At 45.4% G+C, this 26,953-nt stretch overlaps 1 protein-coding gene across 1 annotated transcript in view; it reads left to right on the forward strand.

The window, feature by feature from the left end:
* The first annotated feature begins 99 nt into the window (after positions 1-99).
* LOC128693412 (toll-like receptor 9) overlaps positions 100-26,953 on the forward strand; it is a 47,411-nt gene continuing 20,557 nt past the window's right edge. Inside the window, exons 1-4 of the mRNA XM_070097273.1 lie at positions 100-213; positions 1,606-1,712; positions 15,160-16,149; positions 17,041-17,196. Of these exons, the coding sequence (XP_069953374.1) occupies positions 100-213; positions 1,606-1,712; positions 15,160-16,149; positions 17,041-17,196 (1,367 nt within the window). The remainder of the gene's footprint in view (positions 214-1,605; positions 1,713-15,159; positions 16,150-17,040; positions 17,197-26,953) is intronic.

Genomic DNA, 26,953 nt, shown 5'->3' on the forward strand with positions numbered 1-26,953 from the left:
ACACACACACACACACACACACACACACACACACACACACACAAACACACACGCTTATACAACAGGCCTAGTGTCTAATCGACATGTGCCTAGGACAAAATGGTAACTAACACACTTCAGAAAGACAGAGGTGGGGTACACCAAGTGTTAGAGACAATTCATACAACTGAGGAAGAAGTGAAGAGGATGCTAAGCGAGCTGGATACCTCAAAGGCAATGGGGCTGGATAACCTCTCTCCTTGGATCCTGAGACAGGGAGCAGAGGCGCCAAGTGTAACACTAACAAGAATCTTCAATTGATCTATCGAAATAGGGTGACTACCTAAGGTATGGATGACAGCAAATGTAGTCTCATTGTTTACAAAAGGAGTCAGATATGAAGTATTAAACTACATGTATAGTATGCAAAGTCATGAAGAATATTATCAGGAGAAGAGTGGTGGAGCACCTAGAAAGGAATGAGCTTATCAACGATAACCAGCACGGTTTCAGAAACCTAGTGGAGTTCTATCACAGGGTGGCAGCAGTAGGACAAGAGAGAGAGAGGGGTGGGTAGAGTGCATTTTCTTGGACTGTCAGAAGGCGTTTGACACAGTTCCACACAAGAGATTAGTGCAAAAATCTGAGGACCAGGCAGGGATAACAGGGAAGGAACCGCAATGATTCAGGGAATGCCTGTCGGGAAGACGACAGCGAGTCATGGTAAGTGATGAGGTGTCAGAGTAGGCGCCTGTGACGAGTAGGGTTCCACAAGGGTCAGTCCCAGAACCGGTGCTGTTTCTAGTATATTTGTGGTGTGTGTATTTATCCTAAATAAATCAAGACACATGAAGACACACTAGTAGCTAATGGAGGAGAAATATATGAAAGAACTAAAGATAAACAGGCAACAGACGAGAGCAAGATTACATCAGACAAGCTATAGCCTCAAGGCTCGTGTCTAGAGGCTAGTTCATGAATAGGCGTCTGGCTCCTGCTGAGGTAACCGACTAGAATATTGCATTCCACACGAATCGTTCAAGAAAAACCATATAAAACAAGAATAAAATGACATTTCTTTCTGTAGGTACCTCTTGGAAAGGTTAAGGTGGGTAGAGTGCATTTTCTTGGACTGTCAGAAGGCGTTTGACACAGTTCCACACAAGAGATTAGTGCAAAAATCTGAGGACCAGGCAGGGATAACAGGGAAGGAACCTCAATGATTCAGGGAATGCCTGTCGGGAAGACGACAGCGAGTCATGGTAAGTGACGAGGTGTCAGAGTAGGCGCCTGTGACGAGTAGGGTTCCACAAGGGTCAGTCCCAGAACCGTTGCTGTTTCTAGTATATTTGTGGTGTGTGTATTTATCCTAAATAAATCAAGACACATGAAGACACACTAGTAGCTAATGGAGGAGAAATATATGAAAGAACTAAAGATAAACAGGCAACAGACGAGAGCAAGATTGCATCAGACAAGCTATAGCCTCAAGGCTCGTGTCTAGATTCTAGTTCATGAATAGGCGTCTGGCTCCTGCTGAGGTAACCGACTAGAATATTGCATTCCACACGAATCGTTCAAGAAAAACCATATAAAACAAGAATAAAATGACATTTCTTTCTGTAGGTACCTCTTGGAAAGGTTAAGGTTCCATACTTCCAAGACCTGCATAACCTCCACTTCCTCTGCCTCTCAAACTGCCAGATTTCGCACATCGAGCCTTTCAGCTTCAGGTAAGTCATTTCTTCTATATTCAAGAACATACTCCGAATGCCATTCAGGAACTGCAGTCACCTGTAATTGTCAACCATTTTGCATCACGCATGCATGAAAATTGTTTGTTTTTTATCACATCATCCATACAGAATCTGCCTCACTCTATAATCATTCTATAATCTGCCTTACTCTTATAATTTCCATACATTCTCCAAAATAACTGAGTTTGTGGTCTGTGTGTCTGTTTGCTTGTGTATTAGCTAATGTATTAGCTAATGCAAACCTTGTAAGTATACTTAATTGTGTTCCTTTAAGATTTTCATATATATCTTCAGAACTCCTTATCAGATCAGTTTCAATTTTTCAATCCTGGTGAACAAAAACTAGGGAAAGGGTTAAGGAATAACCAATATATGCTGGTCAGTTTTCTGTAGACGAATCCTGATTTTTGGTTTTCTTGTGATAACTTTAGAAAGCCTCTCCTCGTTAACTTTTTTCTTTGGGGAATGCATAGGTGTCACTTCATGGAGACATCCCTACGATCCCCGTTGGGGAGGGGAACACTGCTACCCACGATGTATTACTCTAATAGAGTAAAGATCCAGCCAGCGAGTGGAACAATCAACGACTCAACTAAGCTAGCACTTGCATCTGTCGTTAGTGGCAGACTGCATGTTAAGTGCAATGTGATATTATCACTCAAAGAAGCCTTCATTGTCATCTGTACTGACGACACCGAAGCCGAGAAACTACTCACCACTACAGCTCTCTCCACGCTACAAGATCATGGATTCTCTGTTTTGAATTCCCCAGCACTGAGGGCCAGAAGAACTGTGTTCCTCAGGAGACTCGACAGACTCATCACTACACAAACTACTGAAGAGATCAAGTTGTCCATTGAAGCACAGAATTCCTGGGCCAAGGTGGAATTTCTTACCAAGATACCCAACGCCTCCTCCATGCTGAAGGTCACCTTCAGTGACGTCAACATGGCAGCCAGAGCCCTCGCTGAGGGCCTGGCTATACACTACTTCCATATCAACCCAGCCTTCATTGAAGCAGAAAAACACCAACAAATCCCACAGTGCTATAACTGTTACTCATACCAGCATATCACCAAAAACTGCCCTGACAAAGACAAGAAGTACTGCTCCACCTGTGGCCTTGAGGGCCACGACTTCAAGAATTGCACTACAGCTTCCCCACCACAATGCTTGAACTGCAAGGATGACCATCATACTCTTGCTGCCAGGTGCCCTGTCAGAAGGGACATACTCAAGAAACAACAGCTACAACAGAAGCCCAAACCACAAGCATCCACATATTCTGCTATTGCCAAGATTCAAGCAGACACTACCAAGATCCTACAAGCCACGCAAGCTGCTCCTACTACCTTCCTCACAGCACCTGCTGCCGATCCCACCAAGATCCTATGTTGCATCATGTATGCTCATGTGCAGAATGCAGCTGTGCCTGGCTCATTCAACTCCACCATCAACGAAGTATTCAAACTCAACAACATGCCTGAACTCACATTCCCTGCATCTCCACCTTCCACTGAGATCCTACAAACCACTGCAAATATTGCCAGCTTAACTGCTGTGCCACCACTGTCACAACCTCCACCTGACATGGAGATTGACCAGTCTGAGACTCCTGATACGGCGGTGAATTCCACCAATGAAAGTCCACCACCTCCTGCCTCCACCACCACCACAACTGTCCAAGCCGAGGCTTTGCCTCAAACAACTCAACCGCCATCCAAGAAAGCTAAAATGCAAGAAGCAAGGGCTGCAACTCCCCACACCGCTACCACGGTTACACCACACCAAGGTGTCAAGGCCAAGAATCCCAAAACTCAAGAACCAAGAGCTGCAGCTCCCCAGGCCGCTGTCCATCCCCCTCGGCAACAAGAAACCAAGGGCAAGAGTGGTGGACACTGCACACACAAACAGAAGAAGCACCCAATGCAAACACCAGAACGTGGGCAGGATGACGAAGACACTGTGAATCCTCCCTTACAAGAATTTGCCAACAAAATCTACGCTGCCTTCAACAATGCTGGAATCGACCATGTAGCTCTGAGGAACAGGTTTAGTCAGCTTGCTGAAGAGGATCTCCTCTTCTAGCACCACCGTCAAGACAAGTTTCCCCAGCACTTTGCTGCCTGCTAAAGCTGGGGTGTGGCTCCAATCGACCCTGTTTTCTGCCTCTGCCCAACTGTGACATCGAAGATCCCAAGCAAGAAGACACTCCCCACTTGGGGAGTCCATGCAAGATAGAAGAAGAAGTTACCCTCCAACCGGAGGGCCCAAGAGAGAAGATAGAAGAATGAAGAAGACGAACGACACCCCCGCCCCGGGGGCCACCGCCGGGTCACCAGCTGGAGAAGACCCGGGCCGGAAGTACCGGCAAACATCTAATGAATGAATGAATGGTGTCACTTTTGCCAATTTTTACTTTCGAAATTATGTTACATTATTTTCCATTAAGTAACTGGAATTTTCTGTTTCTGAAATGAATAAAAAACTTCTGGGTTTAGGCTCTGTAAATGCATAATTCTCAGTTTCCTAACGAAGTTTGTAAACCTGCAAATAATTGTTGATTATGGGGTAAGTTTAAATTTGCCAATATTTAAAAAAAAAAAATGTTTTCATTGAAAAAACTTATTGGTATTAAACCTCAAATGCATGGACCTGTGTTGGTCCATATTTTCAGTTTCTATTGAAAAATTTTGGGAAAATCGAAATGCTAGCTTTCGTGTGATACTTTGTGAATGTCTTATTTTAATCACAAATTGTAAAAAAGGTATCCCTGAACCCCTTGTACAGCATCATCCTGGCCATCTTTACTTCCTTGTACAGCATCATCCTGGCCATCTTTACTTCCTTGTACAGCATCATCCTGGCCATCTTTACTTCCTTGTACAGCATCATCCTGGCCATCTTTACTTCCTTGTACAGCATCATCCTGGCCATCTTTACTTCCTTGTACAGCATCATCCTGGCCATCTTTACTTCCTTGTACAGCATCATCCAGGCCATCTTTACTCCCTTGTACAGCATCATCCTGGCCATCTTTACTTCCTTGTACAGCATCGTCCTGGCCATCTTTACTCCCTTGTACAGCATCATCCTGGCCATCTTTACTCCCTTGTACAGCATCATCCTGGCCATCTTTACTCCCTTGTACAGCATCATCCTGGCCATCTTTACTCCCTTGTACAGCATCATCCTGGCCATCTTTACTCCCTTGTACAGCATCATCCTGGCCATCTTTACTCCCTTGTACAGCATCATCCTGGCCATCTTTACTTCCTTGTACAGCATCATCCTGGCCTTCTTTACTTCCTTGTACAGCATCATCCTGGCCTTCTTTACTTCCTTGTACAGCATCATCCTGGCCATCTTTACTTCCTTGTACAGCATCATCCTGGCCATCTTTACTCCCTTGTACAGCATCATCCTGGCCATCTTTACTCCCTTGTACAGCATCATCCTGGCCATCTTTACTTCCTTGTACAGCATCATCCTGGCCATATTTACTCCCTTGTACAGCATCATCCTGGCCATCTTTACTCCCTTGTACAGCATCATCCTGGCCATCTTTACTTCCTTGTACAGCATCATCCTGGCCATCTTTACTTCCTTGTACAGCATCATCCTGGCCATCTTTACTCCCTTGTACAGCATCATCCTGGCCATCTTTACTTCCTTGTACAGCATCATCCTGGCCATCTTTACTTCCTTGTACAGCATCATCCTGGCCATCTTTACTCCCTTGTACAGCATCATCCTGGCCATCTTTACTTCCTTCTACAGCATCATCCTGGCCATCTTTACTTCCTTCTACAGCATCATCCTGGCCATCTTTACTCCCTTGTACAGCATCATCCTGGCCATCTTTACTCCCTTGTATAGCATCATCCTGGCCATCTTTACTCCCTTGTACAGCATCATCCTGGCCATCTTTACTCCCTTGTACAGCATCATCCTGGCCATCTTTACTTCCTTGTACAGCATCATCCTGGCCATCTTTACTTCCTTGTACAGCATCATCCTGGCCATCTTTACTTCCTTGTACAGCATCATCCTGGCCATCTTTACTTGTACAGCATCATCCTGGCCATCTTTACTTGTACAGCATCATCCTGGCCATCTTTACTTGTACAGCATCATCCTGGCCATCTTTACTTCCTTGTACAGCATCATCCTGGCCATCTTTACTCCCTTGTACAGCATCATCCTGGCCATCTTTACTCCCTTGTACAGCATCATCCTGGCCATCTTTACTCCCTTGTACAGCATCATCCTGGCCATCTTTACTTCCTTGTACAGCATCATCCTGGCCATCTTTACTTCCTTGTACAGCATCATCCTGGCCATCTTTACTTCCTTGTACAGCATCATCCTGGCCATCTTTACTTCCTTGTACAGCATCATCCTGGCCATCTTTACTTCCTTGTACAGCATCATCCTGGCCATCTTTACTCCCTTGTACAGCATCATTATGGCCATCTTTACTCCCTTGTACAGCATATTCCTGGCCATCTTTACTTCCTTGTACAGCATCATCCTGGCCATCTTTACTTCCTTGTACAGCATCATCCTGGCCATCTTTACTCCCTTGTACAGCATCATCCTGGCCATCTTTACTCCCTTGTACAGCATCATCCTGGCCATCTTTACTCCCTTGTACAGCATCATCCTGGCCATCTTTACTTCCTTGTACAGCATCATCCTGGCCATCTTTACTTCCTTGTACAGCAGCATCCTGGCCATCTTTACTTCCTTGTACAGCATCATCCTGGCCATCTTTACTTGTACAGCATCATCCTGGCCATCTTTACTTGTACAGCATCATCCTGGCCATCTTTACTCCCTTGTACAGCATCATCCTGGCCATCTTTACTTCCTTGTACAGCATCATCCTGGCCATCTTTACTCCCTTGTACAGCATCATCCTGGCCATCTTTACTCCCTTGTACAGCATCATCCTGGCCATCTTTACTTCCTTGTACAGCATCATCCTGGCCATCTTTACTTCCTTGTACAGCATCATCCTGGCCATCTTTACTTCCTTGTACAGCATCATCCTGGCCATCTTTACTCCCTTGTACAGCATCATCCTGGCCATCTTTACTCCCTTGTACAGCATCATCCTGGCCATCTTTACTTCCTTGTACAGCATCATCCTGGCCATCTTTACTTCCTTGTACAGCATCATCCAGGCCATCTTTACTCCCTTGTACAGCATCATCCTGGCCATCTTTACTTCCTTGTACAGCATCATCCTGGCCATCTTTACTCCCTTGTACAGCATCATCCTGGCCATCTTTACTCCCTTGTACAGCATCATCCTGGCCATCTTTACTCCCTTGTACAGCATCATCCTGGCCATCTTTACTCCCTTGTACAGCATCATCCTGGCCATCTTTACTCCCTTGTACAGCATCATCCTGGCCATCTTTACTCCCTTGTACAGCATCATCCTGGCCATCTTTACTCCCTTGTACAGCATCATCCTGGCCATCTTTACTCCCTTGTACAGCATCATCCTGGCCATCTTTACTTCCCTTGTACAGCATCATCCTGGCCATCTTTACTCCCTTGTACAGCATCATCCTGGCCATCTTTACTCCCTTGTACAGCATCATCCTGGCCATCTTTACTTCCTTGTACAGCATCATCCTGGCCATCTTTACTCCCTTGTACAGCATCATCCTGGCCATCTTTACTCCCTTGTACAGCATCATCCTGGCCATCTTTACTTCCTTGTACAGCATCATCCTGGCCATCTTTACTCCCTTGTACAGCATCATCCTGGCCATCTTTACTCCCTTGTACAGCATCATCCTGGCCATCTTTACTCCCTTGTACAGCATCATCCTGGCCATCTTTACTCCCTTGTACAGCATCATCCTGGCCATCTTTACTCCCTTGTACAGCATCATCCTGGCCATCTTTACTCCCTTGTACAGCATCATCCTGGCCATCTTTACTCCCTTGTACAGCATCATCCTGGCCATCTTTACTCCCTTGTACAGCATCATCCTGGCCATCTTTACTTCCCTTGTACAGCATCATCCTGGCCATCTTTACTCCCTTGTACAGCATCATCCTGGCCATCTTTACTTCCTTGTACAGCATCATCCTGGCCATCTTTACTCCCTTGTACAGCATCATCCTGGCCATCTTTACTCCCTTGTACAGCATCATCCTGGCCATCTTTACTTCCTTGTACAGCATCATCCTGGCCATCTTTACTCCCTTGTACAGCATCATCCTGGCCATCTTTACTCCCTTGTACAGCATCATCCTGGCCATCTTTACTTCCTTGTACAGCATCATCCTGGCCATCTTTACTTCCTTGTACAGCATCATCCTGGCCATCTTTACTCCCTTGTACAGCATCATCCTGGCCATCTTTACTTCCTTGTACAGCATCATCCTGGCCATCTTTACTTCCTTGTACAGCATCATCCTGGCCATCTTTACTCCCTTGTACAGCATCATCCTGGCCATCTTTACTTCCTTGTACAGCATCATCCTGGCCATCTTTACTTCCTTGTACAGCATCATCCTGGCCATCTTTACTCCCTTGTACAGCATCATCCTGGCCATCTTTACTCCCTTGTACAGCATCATCCTGGCCATCTTTACTCCCTTGTACAGCATCATCCTGGCCATCTTTACTCCCTTGTACAGCATCATCCTGGCCATCTTTACTCCCTTGTACAGCATCATCCTGGCCATCTTTACTCCCTTGTACAGCATCATCCTGGCCATCTTTACTCCCTTGTACAGCATCATCCTGGCCATCTTTACTTCCTTGTACAGCATCATCCTGGCCATCTTTACTTCCTTGTACAGTATCATCCTGGCCATCTTTACTTCCTTGTACAGCATCATCCTGGCCATCTTTACTCCTTGTACAGCATCATCCTGGCCATCTTTACTTCCTTGTACAGCATCATCCTGGCCATCTTTACTTCCTTGTACAGCATCATCCTGGCCATCTTTACTCCCTTGTACAGCATCATCCTGGCCATCTTTACTCCCTTGTGCAGCATCATCCTGGCCATCTTTACTCCCTTGTACAGCATCATCCTGGCCATCTTTACTTCCTTGTACAGCATCATCCTGGCCATCTTTACTCCCTTGTACAGCATCATCCTGGCCATCTTTACTCCCTTGTACAGCATCATCCTGGCCATCTTTACTCCCTTGTACAGCATCATCCTGGCCATCTTTACTTCCTTGTACAGCATCATCCTGGCCATCTTTACTCCCTTGTACAGCATCATCCTGGCCATCTTTACTTCCTTGTACAGCATCATCCTGGCCATCTTTACTTCCTTGTACAGCATCATCCTGGCCATCTTTACTTCCTTGTACAGCATCATCCTGGCCATCTTTACTCCCTTGTACAGCATCATCCTGGCCATCTTTACAGCATCATCCTCCCTTGTACAGCATCATCCTGGCCATCTTTACTTCCTTGTACAGCATCATCCTGGCCATCTTTACTCCCTTGTACAGCATCATCCTGGCCATCTTTACTCCCTTGTACAGCATCATCCTGGCCATCTTTACTCCCTTGTACAGCATCATCCTGGCCATCTTTACTCCCTTGTACAGCATCATCCTGGCCATCTTTACTTCCTTGTACAGCATCATCCTGGCCATCTTTACTTCCTTGTACAGCATCATCCTGGCCATCTTTACTTCCTTGTACAGCATCATCCTGGCCATCTTTACTTCCTTGTACAGCATCATCCTGGCCATCTTTACTTCCTTGTACAGCATCATCCTGGCCATCTTTACTCCCTTGTACAGCATCATCCTGGCCATCTTTACTTCCTTGTACAGCATCATCCTGGCCATCTTTACTTCCTTGTACAGCATCATCCTGGCCATCTTTACTTCCTTGTACAGCATCATCCTGGCCATCTTTACTCCCTTGTACAGCATCATCCTGGCCATCTTTACTCCCTTGTACAGCATCATCCTGGCCATCTTTACTTCCTTGTACAGCATCATCCTGGCCATCTTTACTCCCTTGTACAGCATCATCCTGGCCATCTTTACTCCCTTGTACAGCATCATCCTGGCCATCTTTACTTCCTTGTACAGCATCATCCTGGCCATCTTTACTTCCTTGTACAGCATCATCCTGGCCATCTTTACTTCCTTGTACAGCATCATCCTGGCCATCTTTACTTCCTTGTACAGCATCATCCTGGCCATCTTTACTCCCTTGTACAGCATCATCCTGGCCATCTTTACTCCCTTGTACAGCATCATCCTGGCCATCTTTACTTCCTTGTACAGCATCATCCTGGCCATCTTTACTCCCTTGTACAGCATCATCCTGGCCATCTTTACTTCCTTGTACAGCATCATCCTGGCCATCTTTACTCCCTTGTACAGCATCATCCTGACCATCTTTACTCCCTTGTACAGCATCATTATGGCCATCTTTACTCCCTTGTACAGCATATTCCTGGCCATCTTTACTTCCTTGTACAGCATCATCCTGGCCATCTTTACTTCCTTGTACAGCATCATCCTGGCCATCTTTACTACCTTGTACAGCATCAACCTGGCAATCTTTACTACTTCCTTGTACAGCATCATCCTGGCCATCTTTACTCCCTTGTACAGCATCATCCTGGCCATCTTTACTCCCTTGTACAGCATCATCCTGGCCATCTTTACTCCCTTGTACAGCATCATCCTGGCCATCTTTACTCCCTTGTACAGCATCATCCTGGCCATCTTTACTTCCTTGTACAGCATCATCCTGGCCATCTTTACTTCCTTGTACAGCATCATCCTGGCCATCTTTACTCCCTTGTACAGCATCATCCTGGCCATCTTTACTTCCTTGTACAGCATCATCCTGGCCATCTTTACTTCCTTGTACAGCATCATCCTGGCCATCTTTACTCCCTTGTACAGCATCATCCTGGCCATCTTTACTTCCTTGTACAGCATCATCCTGGCCATCTTTACTCCCTTGTACAGCATCATCCTGGCCATCTTTACTCCCTTGTAGAGCATCATCCTGGCCATCTTTACTCCCTTGTACAGCATCATCCTGGCCATCTTTACTCCCTTGTACAGCATCATCCTGGCCATCTTTACTCCCTTGTACAGCATCATCCTGACCATCTTTACTTCCTTGTACAGTATCATCCTGGCCATCTTTACTCCCTTGTACAGCATCATCCTGGCATTCTTTACTCCCTTGTACAGCATCATCCTGACCATCTTTACTTCCTTGTACAGCATCATCCTGGCCATCTTTACTTCCTTGTACAGCATCATCCTGGCCATCTTTACTTCCTTGTACAGCATCATCCTGGCCATCTTTACTTCCTTGTACAGCATCATCCTGGCCATCTTTACTTCCTTGTACAGCATCATCCTGGCCATCTTTACTTCCTTGTACAGCATCATCCTGGCCATCTTTACTCCCTTGTACAGCATCATTATGGCCATCTTTACTCCCTTGTACAGCATATTCCTGGCCATCTTTACTTCCTTGTACAGCATCATCCTGGCCATCTTTACTTCCTTGTACAGCATCATCCTGGCCATCTTTACTCCCTTGTACAGCATCATCCTGGCCATCTTTACTCCCTTGTACAGCATCATCCTGGCCATCTTTACTCCCTTGTACAGCATCATCCTGGCCATCTTTACTCCCTTGTACAGCATCATCCTGACCATCTTTACTTCCTCGTACAGCATCATCCTGGCCATCTTTACTTCCTTGTACAGCATCATCCTGGCCATCTTTACTTCCTTGTACAGCATCATCCTGGCCATCTTTACTTCCTTGTACAGCATCATCCTGGCCATCTTTACTTCCTTGTACAGCATCATCCTGGCCATCTTTACTCCCTTGTACAGCATCATCCTGGCCATCTTTACTCCCTTGCACAGCATATTCCTGGCCATCTTTACTTCCTTGTACAGCATCATCCTGGCCATCTTTACTTGTACAGCATCATCCTGGCCATCTTTACTCCCTTGTACAGCATCCTGGCCATCTTTACTCCCTTGTACAGCATCATCCTGGCCATCTTTACTCCCTTGTACAGCATCATCCTGGCCATCTTTACTTCCTTGTACAGCATCATCCTGGCCATCTTTACTCCCTTGTACAGCATCATCCTGGCCATCTTTACTTCCTTGTACAGCATCACCCTGGCCATCTTTACTTCCTTGTACAGCATCATCCTGGCCATCTTTACTTCCTTGTACAGTATCATCCTGGCCATCTTTACTTCCTTGTACAGCATCATCCTGGCCATCTTTACTTGTACAGCATCATCCTGGCCATCTTTACTTCAGTGGACGCAAAAGGAAAAGTGTTCAGAGTAGCATAATTTTATCATGAAATTAAATATTAGTGTTAACGATTGGAAACTAATTGAACGAGGCAGTTATAGGCCTACCCAGCAAACAAAATATCTATTTCTTCAATAAAAATTAAAAACGGGGACAAAAATAGCTCAAATTAATTCAAACCTTCCACAAAGACATTTTTTTTAAGCTTAACGGACGAGGCAGTCTTTTGTTAAATTAAACGGAGACAAATCCTAAAATGTAACAGCGTATTAAATTTGAAGCCGCTAACACGTTTGAAGCCAATCGGATGAGGCATTCAGAAATTACCACATGAAAGTTATTATTTAAATTTATCCAGTTCATTCCATGAAAAGTCATAGTTATATTTTTTTTCTGTTCGAAAAAAATTATAACTCTCGTGTAGTAGTTAATTATGCAACAAATAAAAGCAAAAAAAAAATGTGGTATTTTAAGACTATGAAGTTAGACAAAATTACTAGTAATCATGCGGCACCCCTGGGCACTACCAGTGGCACACCAGGGTGCCGCGGCACCCCTGGGCACTACCAGTGGCACACCAGGGTGCCACAGAACTCCCTGGGCACTACCAGTTGCACACCAGGGTGCCACGGTACTCCCTGGGCACTACCAGTGGCACATCAGGGTGCCGCGGTACTCCCTGGGCAGTACCAGTGGCACACCAGGGTGCAGCAGTACTCCATGGGCACTACCAGTGGCACAGCAAGGTGCCGCGGTACTCCCTGGGCACTGCCAGTGGCAAACCAGGGTGCTGCGGTACTCCCTGAGCATTACCAGTGGCACACCAGGGTGCAGCGGTACCCCCTGAGCACTACCAGTGGCACAGCAGGGTGCATCGGTACTCCCTGAGCACTACCAGTGGCACAGCAGGGTGCCGCGGTACTCCCTGGGCACTGCCACTGGCACACCAAGGTGCCGCAGTACTCCCTGGGCACTACCAGTGGCACACCAGGGTGCATCGGTGCTCCCTGGGCACTACCAGTGGCACAGCAGGGTGCCGCGGTACTCCCTGGGCACTACCAGTGGCACAGCAGGGTGCCGTGGTACTCCCTGGGCACTACCAGTGGCACAGCAGGGTGCAGCGGTGCTCCCTGGGCACTACCAGTGGCACAGCAGGGTGCCGCGGTACTCCCTGGGCACTACCAGTGGCACACCAGGGTGGTGCGGTACTCTCTGGGCACTACCAGTGACACACCAGGGTGCAGCGGTGCTCCCTGGGCACTACCAGTGGCACAGCAGGGTGCCGCGGTACTCCCTGGGCACTACCAGTGGCACAGCAGGGTGCCGTGGTACTCCCTGGGCACTACCAGTGGCACAGCAGGGTGCAGTGGTGCTCCCTGGGCACTACCAGTGGCACAGCAGGGTGCCGCGGTACTCCCTGGGCACTACCAGTGGCACACCAGGGTGGTGCGGTACTCTCTGGGCACTACCAGTGGCACACCAGGGTGCCACAGTACTCCCTGGGCACTATTAGTAGCATACCAAAGTGCCGCGGTACTCCCTGGGCACTATTAGTAGCATACCAGGAAGCCACAGTACTCCCTGGGCACTATTAGTAGCATACCAAGGTGCCGCGGTACTCCCTGGGCACTATTAGTAGCATACCAAGATGTCACAGTACTCCCTGGGCACTATTAGTAGCATACCAGGGTGCTGCGGTACTCTCTGGGCACTATTAGTAGCATAACAGGATGCCGCGGTACTCCCTGGGCACTATTAATAGCATACCAGGGTGCCACAGTACTCCCTGGGCACTATTAGTAGCATACCAAGATGCCACAGTACTCCCAGGGCACTATTAGTAGCATACCAGGATGCCACAGTACTCCCTGGGCACTATTAGTGGCATACCAGGGTGCCGCAGTACTATCTGAGCACTATTAGTAGCATACCAGGGTGCTGCGGTACTCCCTGGGCACTATTAGTAACATACCAGGGTGCTGCGGTACTCCCTGGGCACTATTAGTAGCATTCCAGGGTGCCACAGTATTCCCTGGACACTATCAGTAGCATACCAGGATGCCACAGTACTCCCTGGGCACTATTAGTAGCATACCAAGATGCCACAGTACTCCCTGGGCACTATTAGTAGCATACCAGGATGCCACAGTACTCCCTGGGCACTATTAGTAGCATACCAGGGTGCCGCAGTACTATCTGGGCACTATTAGTAGCATACCAGGGTGCTGTGGTACTCCCTGGGCACTATTAGTAACATACCAGGGTGCCGCGGTACTCCCTGGGCACTTAGTAGCATTCCAGGGTGCCACAGTATTCCCTGGGCACTATTAGTAGCGTACCAGGATGCCACAGTACTCCCTGGGCACTATTAGTAGCATACCAGGGTGCCGCAGTACTATCTGGACACTATTAGTAGCATACCAGGGTGCCGCGGTACTCCCTGGGCACCATTAGTAGCATACCAGGGTGCCGCGGTACTCCCTGGGTACTATCAGTGGCACACCAGTGTGCCGCGGCACTCCCTGGGTACTATTAGTGGCACACCAGTGTGCTGCGGCACATCTTGTCACTATCAGTGACATATCAGAATGCCACGGCACCTCTGAAACAGTGTTTCGGAGGCACTATCAACACAATTATATATGTCACCACATCGTTGCTTTACCTTCAGGTGTCAAATAAGAATAGTCAACAGAGTAGCGTTAGCATCTATATGCAGGAATAATAATAATAATAATAATAATAATAATAATAATAATAATAATAATAATAATAATAATAATAATAAGAGTAAATTCAGGTATGCACTTGATATGAGACCAAAATGAACGGGAGGGGTAAGAGTTATATAGAATCCATCTAAGGAAGGAGAGAAAACGTCCAGTTCCTCGGATCAAGAGCCCAATCAGTGCTACAAGAGACTTTCCCTTCTTGAAAAGGGGGTTATGGCCTGAAGTTCAGGTTTGTCTCTGTTTATAATATGGAGCACAAATATATTCCGAGTTATTTTTAGAAAATTTGCTATTATAGATTATTCATTATAAATACTTTTGGTCTGTTGTTAATTTATTTAAAACTCATAAAAGTTTTTTTTACTTTGCAGAAATTTGTCAACGTTGGAGAGGCTCTACTTGAGGGGAAACACTATACAGATCCTGTACAACAATACATTTGCAGGTCTCACTAACCTTAAACACCTTGACCTCTCAGACAACAGCATCATCTTTCAAACAAGCAGAGACATCACCAGACTTATCCGTGTCCCCTTGAGATCAATCTCTGTGCCCTACCACGAAAGCTTCATACTACGTGGGCGACAGCGTAACTTAGCCTCTCCTATTATCAAATGGACCCAAGAAAATTCTCATCTGAAGCATCGAACAAATGTGTTTGGTAACCCGCATGAAACTGGACCTCTAGCGTCGTGGTTGGCGAGTATTAAGGTTGGTGGCCACCATAACAGTGGCAAGGAAAACGTTCTGACACCAGAGAAGGAAGTGATGAAATTAGAGGGGTTATTAAGACTAGAGAATATATACAATGCACAGCTGAACACTTTTCTTCCATTTCAAGGACTTAAAGGGTTAAAGTATCTCGATCTGTCAAAAAATGAAATTCGAAATATATTTCCGGAGCTTTGGGAGGATCTAAACCAGCTTAATTACTTGGCTTTGGGATCCAACAATATTGAGGACTGGAGTATACCGACTTTCTCTAACGTTACAAATTTAATGGTTCTCTCGCTGACTAGTAACTCCCTCAAGATTCTTACAGAAGCAATGATGCTGGACTTCAGTAAAAAAAGTCTGCTTAGTGTGGACCTCCGTTTCAACGAGTTCGAGTGTGAGTGTTACATACAAAATTTTAACGGCACTCTAAATACTACACACTTCGTACAATGGTCCAAATATTATTGTAATAAAGATGGGAATATTCTCACTTTCACTGAATACATCAACACAGCCTCCTGCATGGAAAAGCCTCAAATCTTGCCCACCGATCATCCTGATTACGCCCTCAAAATTATCATCTTCTGCATCGCCAGCGCATTGTTCATTGTCATCATGCTAATGACTGTATACAAGAACAGGTGGTGAGTGTCAATACCTTAAATCTCTTCTGCAGCAGGTATTTGCTTGGAATGGCCCAGGTTATGAAAGGGCAGTATGTATGGAGTTAGCGTTCTTTAATACTAGGCATCATATATATGCAGATCGTATATCGAATTGCAAGCACCGTTTATTAAGATTAATATTAATAATATACATTACTAAAAGTAGAATTAATCAAATTTATTTAATAAATTTTTTCTTCCTAGTTTTTTGGGATGTAGTGTGATGCTTATTCTTCTGTAAGTAGCTAATGGGAAGTGGCCTTCCTGTCTTTTAATGGGGAATTAACAGCAATGCTGCAGCCCATCAGGTTGTGGCTGGCATCAGACGTGACAAACTGGAAGTATTGACACTAGACTGACATCATACGTGATTAAAGCTGAAAATATTGACACTAGGCTGACATAAGACGTTACTAAAACTGGAAGTAATGACACTAAACTGACATACGTAACTAAAACTGGAAATATTGACACTAAACTGACATCATACGTGACTAAAACTGGAAGTACTGACACTAAACTGACATCACACGTGACTAAAACTGGAAGTATTGACACTAGGCTTGCATCAGAGGTGGCTAAAACTAAGTATTCACACTTGCTTAGCATCTAAACTGAAATGATGAATTCCTTGCATACCGCTGTGAATTTTAGTGGTGCAAAAATACGGTGGTAACTTCCAGTTTGTCTGCAACCCGTCTTGCAGTTTGACTTAGTGTATGCAATGTCATTGCTGCTTGTGGATGTGTCTGCCTCTACTATAGTGGTGACTATCAATAATGTTCTCTATTGAATTAGTAAATGTCAGTATGACTAATGTTACACAAATATTAGTATTACTAGTGCATATAACGCCCCTTTGCCCCGCAGGTATATGAGATATGTCACGTACAACATCAGGATGAGGACAACCAGGAAAAAGCTGGACAGTGACAAGTACCTGTATGACATTTTCGTGTGCTACTCTCAGAGTGATCGCCAGTGGGTGTTCGAGCATCTTTTGCTCAAGCTCGAGGACGTGGGAAAGTAAGCTCACATTGTCTGCAGGACAGTTTGTTTCAGCACGATTATTCACTTCCAAATCAATAAAAATCCTTATACAACTCCATGGAATGAAGATGCTGGTGGTGAACAATGAATGAACGTAGTAATGATTTATCTTGTGAAGTCTATAGAGGTCTATAGAGCAAAAGTTAGAGATAAGATAGGTAGCCTTAAAAATAACTATGGGCATCTTACTGACAAAGAGAATGAAATGTGCTCGATTTTAAATAATTATTTTCTCTCTGTTTTTACACAGGAAGACACTGACAATATCCCAGTAATTAATTTTTATAGTGGGCTAGAAGAAGATAAATTATGTAACATCACAGTCACTAGTGAAATGGTTGTGAAGCAGATAGACAGACTGAAGCAAAATAAGTCGCCGGGTACTGATGAGGTTTTTTTCAAGGGTTCGTAAGGAATGCAAAATGGAACTCTGTGAACCATTAACTAATATTTTTAATTTATCTCTTCAAACAGGTGTAGTGTCTGATATGTGGAAGATGGCTAATGTAATTCCTATTTTTAAAACAGGGGAAAAGTCGTTACCGTCAAATTACCGCCCAATAAGCCTGACCTCAATTGTAGGCAAATTACTAGTCAATTATAGCTCAGATTATAAGAAGCCATCTCGATAAGTATAGCTTGATTAATGATACTCAGCATGGATTCACAAGAGGCCGGTCTTGTCTAACTAATTTATTAACTTTCTTCAGTAAAGCTTTTGAGTCTGTTGACCACGATAAAGAGTTTGATATTATTTACTTGGATTTTAGTAAGGCTTTTGATAGAGTTCCGCACCAAAGACTATTAAAGAAAGTGGCAGCTCATGGCATTGGGGGAAAAGTGCTCTCATGGATCGAATCATGGCTCACAGACAGGAAGCAGTGTCCATAAATGGGGTTAAATCCGAGTGGGGATCTGTAACAAGTGGCGTTCCACAGGGATCAGTCTTGGGCCCGTTGCTGTTTATAATATATATCAATGATCTTGATGAGGGAATTACTAGTGATATGAGCAAATTCGCCGAAGACACAAAGATAGGTAGGATAATTGATTCAAACGTAGATGTTATGGAACTTCAGGAGGATTTAAACAAACTATATTCTTGGTCAGAAAAGTGGCAGATGCAGTTCAATGTAGATAAATGCAAGGTTCTGAAGCTCGGGAGTGTCCATAACCCTAGCACTTATAAGTTAAATGATGTAGAACTTAGCCATACAGATTGCGAAAAGGACTTGGGGGTTATGGTGAGCAGCAACCTTAAACCAAGACAGCAATGCCTAAGCGTACATAACAAGGCAAATAGATTATACTGGGATTTATATCAAAAAGTGTAAGCAACAGGAGTCCAGAGGTCATACTGCAGCTTTATACATCATTAGTAAGGCCTCACCTAGATTATGCAGCTCAGTTCTGTCTCCATATTACAGAATGGACATAAATTCGTTAAAAAAACATTCAGCGTAGGGTGACTAAATTAATACATAGCATTAGAAATCTTCCTTATGAAGAAAGATTGAAGACTCTTAAGTTACATTCACTTGTTAGACGAAGAATGAGGGGAGACCTGATCGAAGTGTATAAGTGGAAGATAGGTATTAATAAAGGGGATATTAATAAGGTCTTGAGGATATCTCTCCAAGAGAGAACCCACAGTAATGGATTTAAATTAGATAAGTTTAGATTTAGAAAGGACACAGGAAAGTATTGGTTTGGAAATAGGGTAGTTGATGAGTGGAACAGTCTACCTAGTTGGGTTATTGAGGCTAGGACTTTGGGTAGTTTCAAATTTAGGTTGGATAAGTACATGAGTGGGAGGGGTTGGATTTGAGTGGGAGTTGCACATCAGAGCTTATTTTTTAGGTAGCATTGAAAATTGGGTTGGTCAAATGTTTTGTTAGTGGGATGAATTGTAAAGGACCTGCCTAGTATGGGCCAACAGGCCTGCTGCAGTGTTCCTCCTTTGTTATGTTCCTATGTTTTTTGAAGAATTTGTTCTCCCATGAAGTGTAACAACGAATAAACTGGTCTTCTACATAAATCAAATATGGCTACTGTTTGCCATTTTTTAAATTTAACTTTTCAACTATTTTTCCTAGAGAAGAGGTTTAAAAGAGGTTTCAAGGAGTGTAGAATTAATTTATTTAATTCATAGTCAAAATCAGGAGCTTTAACAGTAGATATGTTTCTGCCTCCCTCGAGGACATAATAGTCTATGAACTCAGATTAAATTGTAATCAGCACCTGTCAATGAATCAAGATCAAGAGAGTTTAGGTAAGACCCCGTGTGGGGGTGAGCTGGGAAGACTGAACAGGCGGAGAATAACGTTGGAGAGGAGTGCCCACAGTCGTAGAGAAAGTGCCAGCAGCTAGTCGCTCGTGGGACAGAATGGAGAAGTAGGAGTAGCAGGCTCAGTTGCAACTGTCTTGTGGAGGCTAGAGGTCTTCAGTCTTGAGGTGACAGCAGGTTAGGTCGCAGGACAGGACAGGCAGGTAGGAACATCAGAGGGCAGCGTATTGGTGCTATATGATGTGATTTAGGTGGCACGTTTGTAGAGGAGCCATTTTCAAATTTCTTGAAGCTGCTCCTACAGAGGTGGTAAAGTTTAGTCTTGTTTCCAAGGTGAAACGTAGAGACTTGAGGAATTCCAGGTTTTCCCATGAATGTATACTGAAGTCGTCGATATCTTCTTCTGAAATGGATTCAGTAGACGAGTCTACAATGGTGCTAGCAGGTGACTGAGGGTCGACAGCGAAGGTGTTGGAAAGAATCTTGAGGATGTCAGCTGAAGGTGTGGAGTCAGGGAAGACGAAAGCAGACTGAGTGCCAGAGTTAGCTGCATTAGCAAGGTGCACATACACCATGCAGTACAGTACCTTGGAGGGAGCCGCATCCGGAAGTGGAAAGAGGGGGATGCTGGGTAGAGATGACTTCTGTGGCTTCAAGAATTCTGTGAGTGTCAGACTGGAGTTTTATTATTGCGGCATATGTCGGTGAGGGCTGTTTCTCTTAGTTTCTTCTTTGATTTTCTTAGACAGCACTTTTCTTAGTGGTCATTTCGGTGCAAGGGTATGATGAGTACCCTTGCAATTTAGGCATGTTGGAATGGCGTAGATGGTGGTGGTGCAGACTTTCACGTCGTGAGGTCTGGAGTTCGAATATCCGGTACGCCTGGAAAACATTAGGACATGTTTCCGTAAGACACCTGCTGTCCCTGTTCACCCATCAATATGAAATGAATACCTGGGTATGGGTCGCATCCTGGGACAAAACTGACTTAATTTGACCGAAATGCTTTGCAAAACAAGGGGTTTTCTATACAGTAGCATGTCTCTGATGTCAACTAGACCTGTATACCTTTTACATATACTTTTTGAATTAAAGATATTATTATTATTATTATTATTATTATTATTATTATTATTATTATTAAAATTAAGTTAAAAAAAATTTCTCTTATACGTTTAAGGATATAATTTTTCATTGATGTTAATGTAAAAATTAATAATGTTGTACTTAACGTTATTATAACAAGCATAATATGATTTAGCCTATTGAATACTTATCTAAATATATTTTAGATAAGTATTCAATAATTTAATAGTAAATAAACAATGAAATATATTTTTTCGTTAGGTTCAGAATGATTTGTGCGAATTTTTGCATACACAAATTTTCGCTTGCCTTATTCAGCAAGAAGAGAATTGCTATTTATGCCAAAATCGCAAGTTTTACCTATTCGGCACGACACACACACACACACACACACACACACACACACACACACACACACACACACACACACACGCACACACACACACACACACACACACAGTCACGCAGACGTGGGTGCACAAGGCTCTGAGAGAACCTTAGTGCTTTAAGGCGTGCAGTAAATGCTAGCAGTAATCAGTGGTAGTGACAACGTCAGTGAGCAATCCTACGAGTGATAACCAAAGTTATTAGTTAAAAAAAGTCGAGAGGAAGCCTAAAATCATTAACATTTCAAAGTGCCAAACCGTTAGGGGCCTAGTAGGCTTCTGTTGCCACACAGATTCAAATATACAAAGATCAAAGTGAGTGTGGAAGCGGGTGTTCAAGAATTACGAGATATTGGCTAACAAGTGAAATGTGAGGCACCATACAGTGAGAGTGAAAAAGTTAATAAGAAAAAGGGGAAAGGAAAAATAAAATATATAACAAGGGAAGGTGGCAGGAGTAGGCCTGCTGAAGCAGTGATGTCACAACAGGTTGTGTGGCATTATAAATATAAAGTGTAGCCACCGAATGTGAAGTGTATTCTATCATAGGGGAAAAGTGAAATTACTTGAGGAACGCGGGATGTATGAGCATATATGGTTCTAAATATCACGGGTGAAGGATTTTCAAAATAGTGATACAAGGCCTATGTACAATGACTACGTCATCAGCATCTGGAAACTTGTCATTGTGCTGCTGCCAGCGCAAGTATTGCTCACCTATTGTGGTTGCATGTTGTCAGATTCCGCTCTCTGCATCACTGTTAGATACTGGTCACTCACTCCTGCAAGGTATTACCGGAATTAGAGTAGAAATAGCATAGATAAGGTGGAGACAGGGTTGACGAGAGTGTGAGGAGTTAAGTGGTCTAGTGAGAGCGACGGGTAACGTCAGACACTTGAAGTTGAGACAAGCTAAATTTTACAACCTAGTATTGCTTTCCGTATTTTATAAGTAGAATTGATGAGTGTTAGAATTACTATTGGTAAGTTTTAGAATTACTGGTATTATTACTGGTATTTATTAGCAGTATGAATACTTAGAAGTGGGGGCACAAACACACACACATACACGAGAGCGGAGTAACAGTCACCCCTCAACCACATACCACCTACCTCCCCTACCCACCACTGGACATCCGGTCCAAGCCCTCTCTCTCTCTCTCTCTCTCTCTTTCTCTTTTTTTTACACAGGGTTTGACAAGGTTAGGCTGGCTCTTTCTCTCTCCATCTCTCTCTTTCTCTCCTTTTTTTTTTTTTTTTTTTTTTTTTTTTACACAGGGTTTGACAAGGTTAAGGATCCCTAGCTTTATTGACAGCTATTTACAGGTTAAGGATTCCTAACTTTATTGGCAAGCTAAGAGCTGTTACCTACATCAGCTCATTTGAAAGCATTTTTATTGTTATGAGACATACAAGTAGGAAACAGGATGAAGTTGGAGCCATCTGTGGGCCAGCATTTTCATTTGATCAACTGACTTTATCTCGTTGACATCATTATGCTGTACGAATGTGTTCCATACTCGAGTCATCCTGCGGGTAAATGATCTCAGATGGAGTGATGTTCTGGAGAAGGGTACAGCCAGAGTGAAGTTGCTGCTTTCTGCCCGTCTTGTGGCATAAAAGCTTGTTTCACGCTGTCCTCGAAGTGGATCCAAGTGTGGTATTTTGACAATATTGGCCTTGTACATAACAGTAAGGCCACCCACATCCCTATGTTGAAGGCTCTGCTGAAATGACAGATCTATCCAGGATGGGTCCAGGCGAGAGATGAGACGTCTTGCTCTGTTCTCTACTCTGTCAAGCAGTCGCAGATGAGAGGGGGGGCAGGCAAACCAAGAAAGTGGAGCATACTCAAGGTGCGAGCGTACTTGTGCCTCGTACAGGATCTTGCAACCCCTACTGTCAAGCAGATGGGAGATACGGCGAAGTGCTGTAAGCTTCCTGGCTGCCTTGTTTGCAAGATTTACAACATGGTTCTTCATGGTTAGTTTGGAGTCAAATTTCACCCCAAGGATATCAACTTCTCCAGGTGCCAACATCCTCCCATTCATCCTTACTACTGCACCAGCATTACCATCATGGTGCCTAGAGACGATCATCATTTGCGTTTTCTCAGGTGCAAATGTTACTTGCCATCTATTTCCCCAAGGTGATATAGCTCTCAGCTGGTGATTGATGTAGCTTAGAGCAGCTGGCATTTCTTCTCTTGGATAAGTGAATGTCAGTGTACAGTCGTCTGCATATGCATGTGATTCTGGGATGAGATGAAGGTCGTTGAAGTAGACATTCCATAACAGTGGACCCAGCACGCTTCCTTGTGGAACGCTTGCCCCAATAGGATGCCTTGCTGATTCCGTTCCATTGAGGACTATACTTAGAGATCTACCATGAAGGTAATCACTGAGGAGACATATCGTAGAGCCTGCAATTCCCAGTGCTTGAAGTTTTGCTAAGAGGCCCTGGTGCCACACCCGGTCGAAAGCGCCAGCAATGTCCAGTGCTACCACACAGCTGACTTTGGATTCATCCAGTGACTGGTGCCACTTAGTGGAGAGGTTTAACAACAGATCAGCAGCAGAGTAACCTTTCCTGAAGCCATATTGACGATCACAAAGTAGTGAGTGGTAGTCAAAAAAATCTGTCATTTGTCTTGAGATTATTGTCTCAAGGATCTTACCAGTGATTGACAGTGATTGACACTGGTCTGTAGTTGCTGATTTCTGCTCTGCTCTTCTTTTTGTGAACAGGGACTACATTTGCCTCTTTCCATAGAGAGGGCCATTAACACTGTACTAGGCAGTGCTGAAAGATGCGAGTTAGAGGTGCTGCTAGCTGGTCTGCACATCTTCTCAACAATCTTGGGCTCAACTTGTCTGGGCCCACAGCCTTTTCTTGGTCAAGCGATTTAAGTAGGAAATGCACCTCCTCCTGCCTTATTGTCACCACTGACAGTTTTGACACCGTTCTTGCAGCTAGCCAAGGAGGGTCCCTCTCTCTCTCCCTCTCTCTCTCCCTCTCTCCCTCTCCCTCTCTCTCTCTCCCTCTCTCTCTCTCCCTCTCTCTCTCTCCCTCTCTCTCTCTCCCTCTCTCCCTCCCTCTCTCCCTCCCTCTCTCCCTCCCTCTCTCCCTCCCTCTCTCCCTCGCTCTCTCCCTCCCTCTCTCCCTCCCTCTCGCCCTCCCTCTCTCCCTCCCTCCCTCCCTCTCTCCCTCCCTCTCTCCCTCCCTCTCTCCCTCCCTCTCTCCCTCCCTCTCTCCCTCCCTCTCTCTCTCCCTCTCTCCCTCCCTCTCTCCCTCCCTCTCCCCCTCTCTCTCCCCCTCTCCCCCTATCTCTCCCCCTATCTCTCTCCCTATCTCTCTCCCTATCTCTCTCCCTATCTCTCTCCCTATCTCTCTCCCTATCTCTCTTTCCATCTTTCCCCTCCCTCTGCTCTATCTCTATCTCTTCCTTTCTATCTTCTCTCTCCCCTCCTCACACACACCTTTCATTCATCTTCCCTTCCCTCCCTTGTCCTCCCCTAACTCCCCTCCCTCCCCACTCCCCTCCCAGCATTCTCTCTCCCTCTCTCTCCCTCTCTCTCCATCTCTCTCCATCTCTCTCTCCCTCTCTCCCTCCCTCTCTCCCTCCCTCTCTCCCTCCCTCTCTCCCTCTCTCCCTCTCTCTCTCCCTCCCTCTCTCTCTCCCTCCCTCCCTTCCTCTCTCCCTACATCCCTCACTCCCTCCCTCTCTCCCTCCCTCTCTCCCTCCCTCTCTCCCTCTCTCCCTCCCTCCCTCTCTCCCTCCCTCTCCCTCTCCCTCTCTCTCTCCCTCCCTCCCTCCCTCTCTCCCTCCCTCCCTCTCTCCCTCCCTCCCTCTCTCCCTCCCTCCCTCTATCCCTCCCTCTCTCTCTCCCTCTCTCTCTCCCTCTCTCCCTCCCTCTCTCCCTCCCTCCCTCTCTCTCTCTCCCTCCCTCTCTCCCTCCCTCCCTCTCACACACAAGCTCCTTTCCTTGGTAAAAAAAAAAAAATGGGTAACCCAAGAGGGCAGAGACCCAGGGGTCTGGAGGTTGAACCCAGGAGGGAGGAACCTGGGACGGAAGAATGGGAGGTAGAGCTCACAAAAATGGAGGAAGAGTGGGGAAGGAAGCTAGGTGAGCTCGGCAGGGTAATGGAGGAGAGGATAGCTGAAGAGAGCAGGAAGTGGGGACTACAAGTCTTAGCAGCAGAACATAAGATAAAGTGCTTAGAAGAGGAGCTAAACAACCTGAAAGAGAATAGAGAGACATGACAGCACAGGAATGACATCAGGGACTTCTATACCAGTCACAGACGAGGGGGCTGTAGGGATTCAGGAAAAGATGAGTACAGGAAGACCAATCGTGAAGCCTACAGTCAATGCAGGAGACAAGACTTATGCAGAGACTAACAGTCAAGTACAGTGGCAGGGAACAGCTGAGCAGGGAAGACAGTCCACTGAGCATAGGGGCTGCAGCAAGGGTAGGGGTTGAAGGCAGAAACATCTCGATGGAAGGAGAAAAAACACCTCAGAGGACACAAAGAGAGAGACAGTGGGAGGAGGAGAGGGAGAGGTCAGTATTTATCTACGGGCTCCAAGAAGTTGAAGGGGAAACCTATAATGAAAGAATCCAGGGGGAGAAGAAAGTAATTGAAGGTATCTTTAAAGCAATAGGAAAGGGAGACATGACCTAGGTGGCAAATTTTTGGAGAATTGGGTGGTTTGCACACAGAAGGAGACGGCCTGTCAAAGTAGTCTTCAATGCAGAAACAGCTCGAACCAGGGTTCTGCAGGAGAAAGCACGACTGAGGGACAAATCAGAGTACCAGAGCATGTACCTCAATCGCGACAGAACACAGGAGGAAAGGACGAGACAGAGAGAGGGTACAAAAACGAAAGGAGGAACAGGAGGCATCGATGAGGACGAGCAGAACCCAGACTCAGGCGGAAGGACAAATACACCCTACAGAGACACCCACAGAAGGACTCCAATCACAACAACCCTGAAGCAACTGAACCTCAACCAAAACCCACACACTGTTCCCTCTGCCCCCACCCTGCACATCGCAAACCCCACTGCCACAGCAGCTCCCTATGGGCACTCTGCCCTCACCCCCCACCACAAATCTCACCCACACCACAAACTCCCATAACTCTCCCCAGGGCTCCCACCCCTAACCCCAATATTCTTCCAGGTCCACCATGATAGACAAGACGCTGAAGGTGTGGTACACAAACGAAGATGGAATAGCAAATAAATACGGGGAATGGCACAAAAGAATCAACAAGAAGTCCCCGGACATCATAGCAGTCACAGAAACGAAACTCACTGAGACAATAACAGATGCAGTCTTCCCACTGGGATATCAGATCCTGAGGAAAGATAGAAAGAGCAGAAAGGGAGGAGGGGTTGCACTGCTCATAAAAAAAACGATGGAATTTCGAGGAAATGGATGGCATGGACGAGATTGGAGAAAGGGACTACATAGCAGGCACAATTCAATCTGGGGAACATAAGGTAGTCATTGCTGTGATGTATAACCCACCACAGAACTGCAGGAGGCCAAGAGAGGAATATAATGAGAATAACAGAGCGATGGTGGACACACTGGCTGAGGTGTGACGAAGAGCTCAAACGTGCTACCAGAGAGCGAGGGGAGGATGAACCAGCAAGACTGGACCTTGTGTTCACCCTGAGTAGCTCAGACATTGATGACATCACATATGAGAGGCCCCTCGGAGCTAGTGACCACGTAGTCCTGAGTTTTGATTACATAGTAGAGTTACAGGTGGAGAGGGTAACAGGAGTCGAATGGGAAAAGCCAAACTATAAAAGAGGGGACTACACAGGTATGAGGAACTTCCTGCGGGAGGTGCAGTGGGACAGAGAAATGGTAGGAAATACAGTAAATGAAATGATGGAGTATGTAACAAAATACAAGGAGGCAGAGGAAAGGTTTGTTCCCAAGGACAACAGAAATA

Source organism: Cherax quadricarinatus, chromosome 57, assembly GCF_038502225.1.
Source record: "Cherax quadricarinatus isolate ZL_2023a chromosome 57, ASM3850222v1, whole genome shotgun sequence".
Lineage (NCBI taxonomy): Eukaryota > Metazoa > Arthropoda > Malacostraca > Decapoda > Parastacidae > Cherax > Cherax quadricarinatus.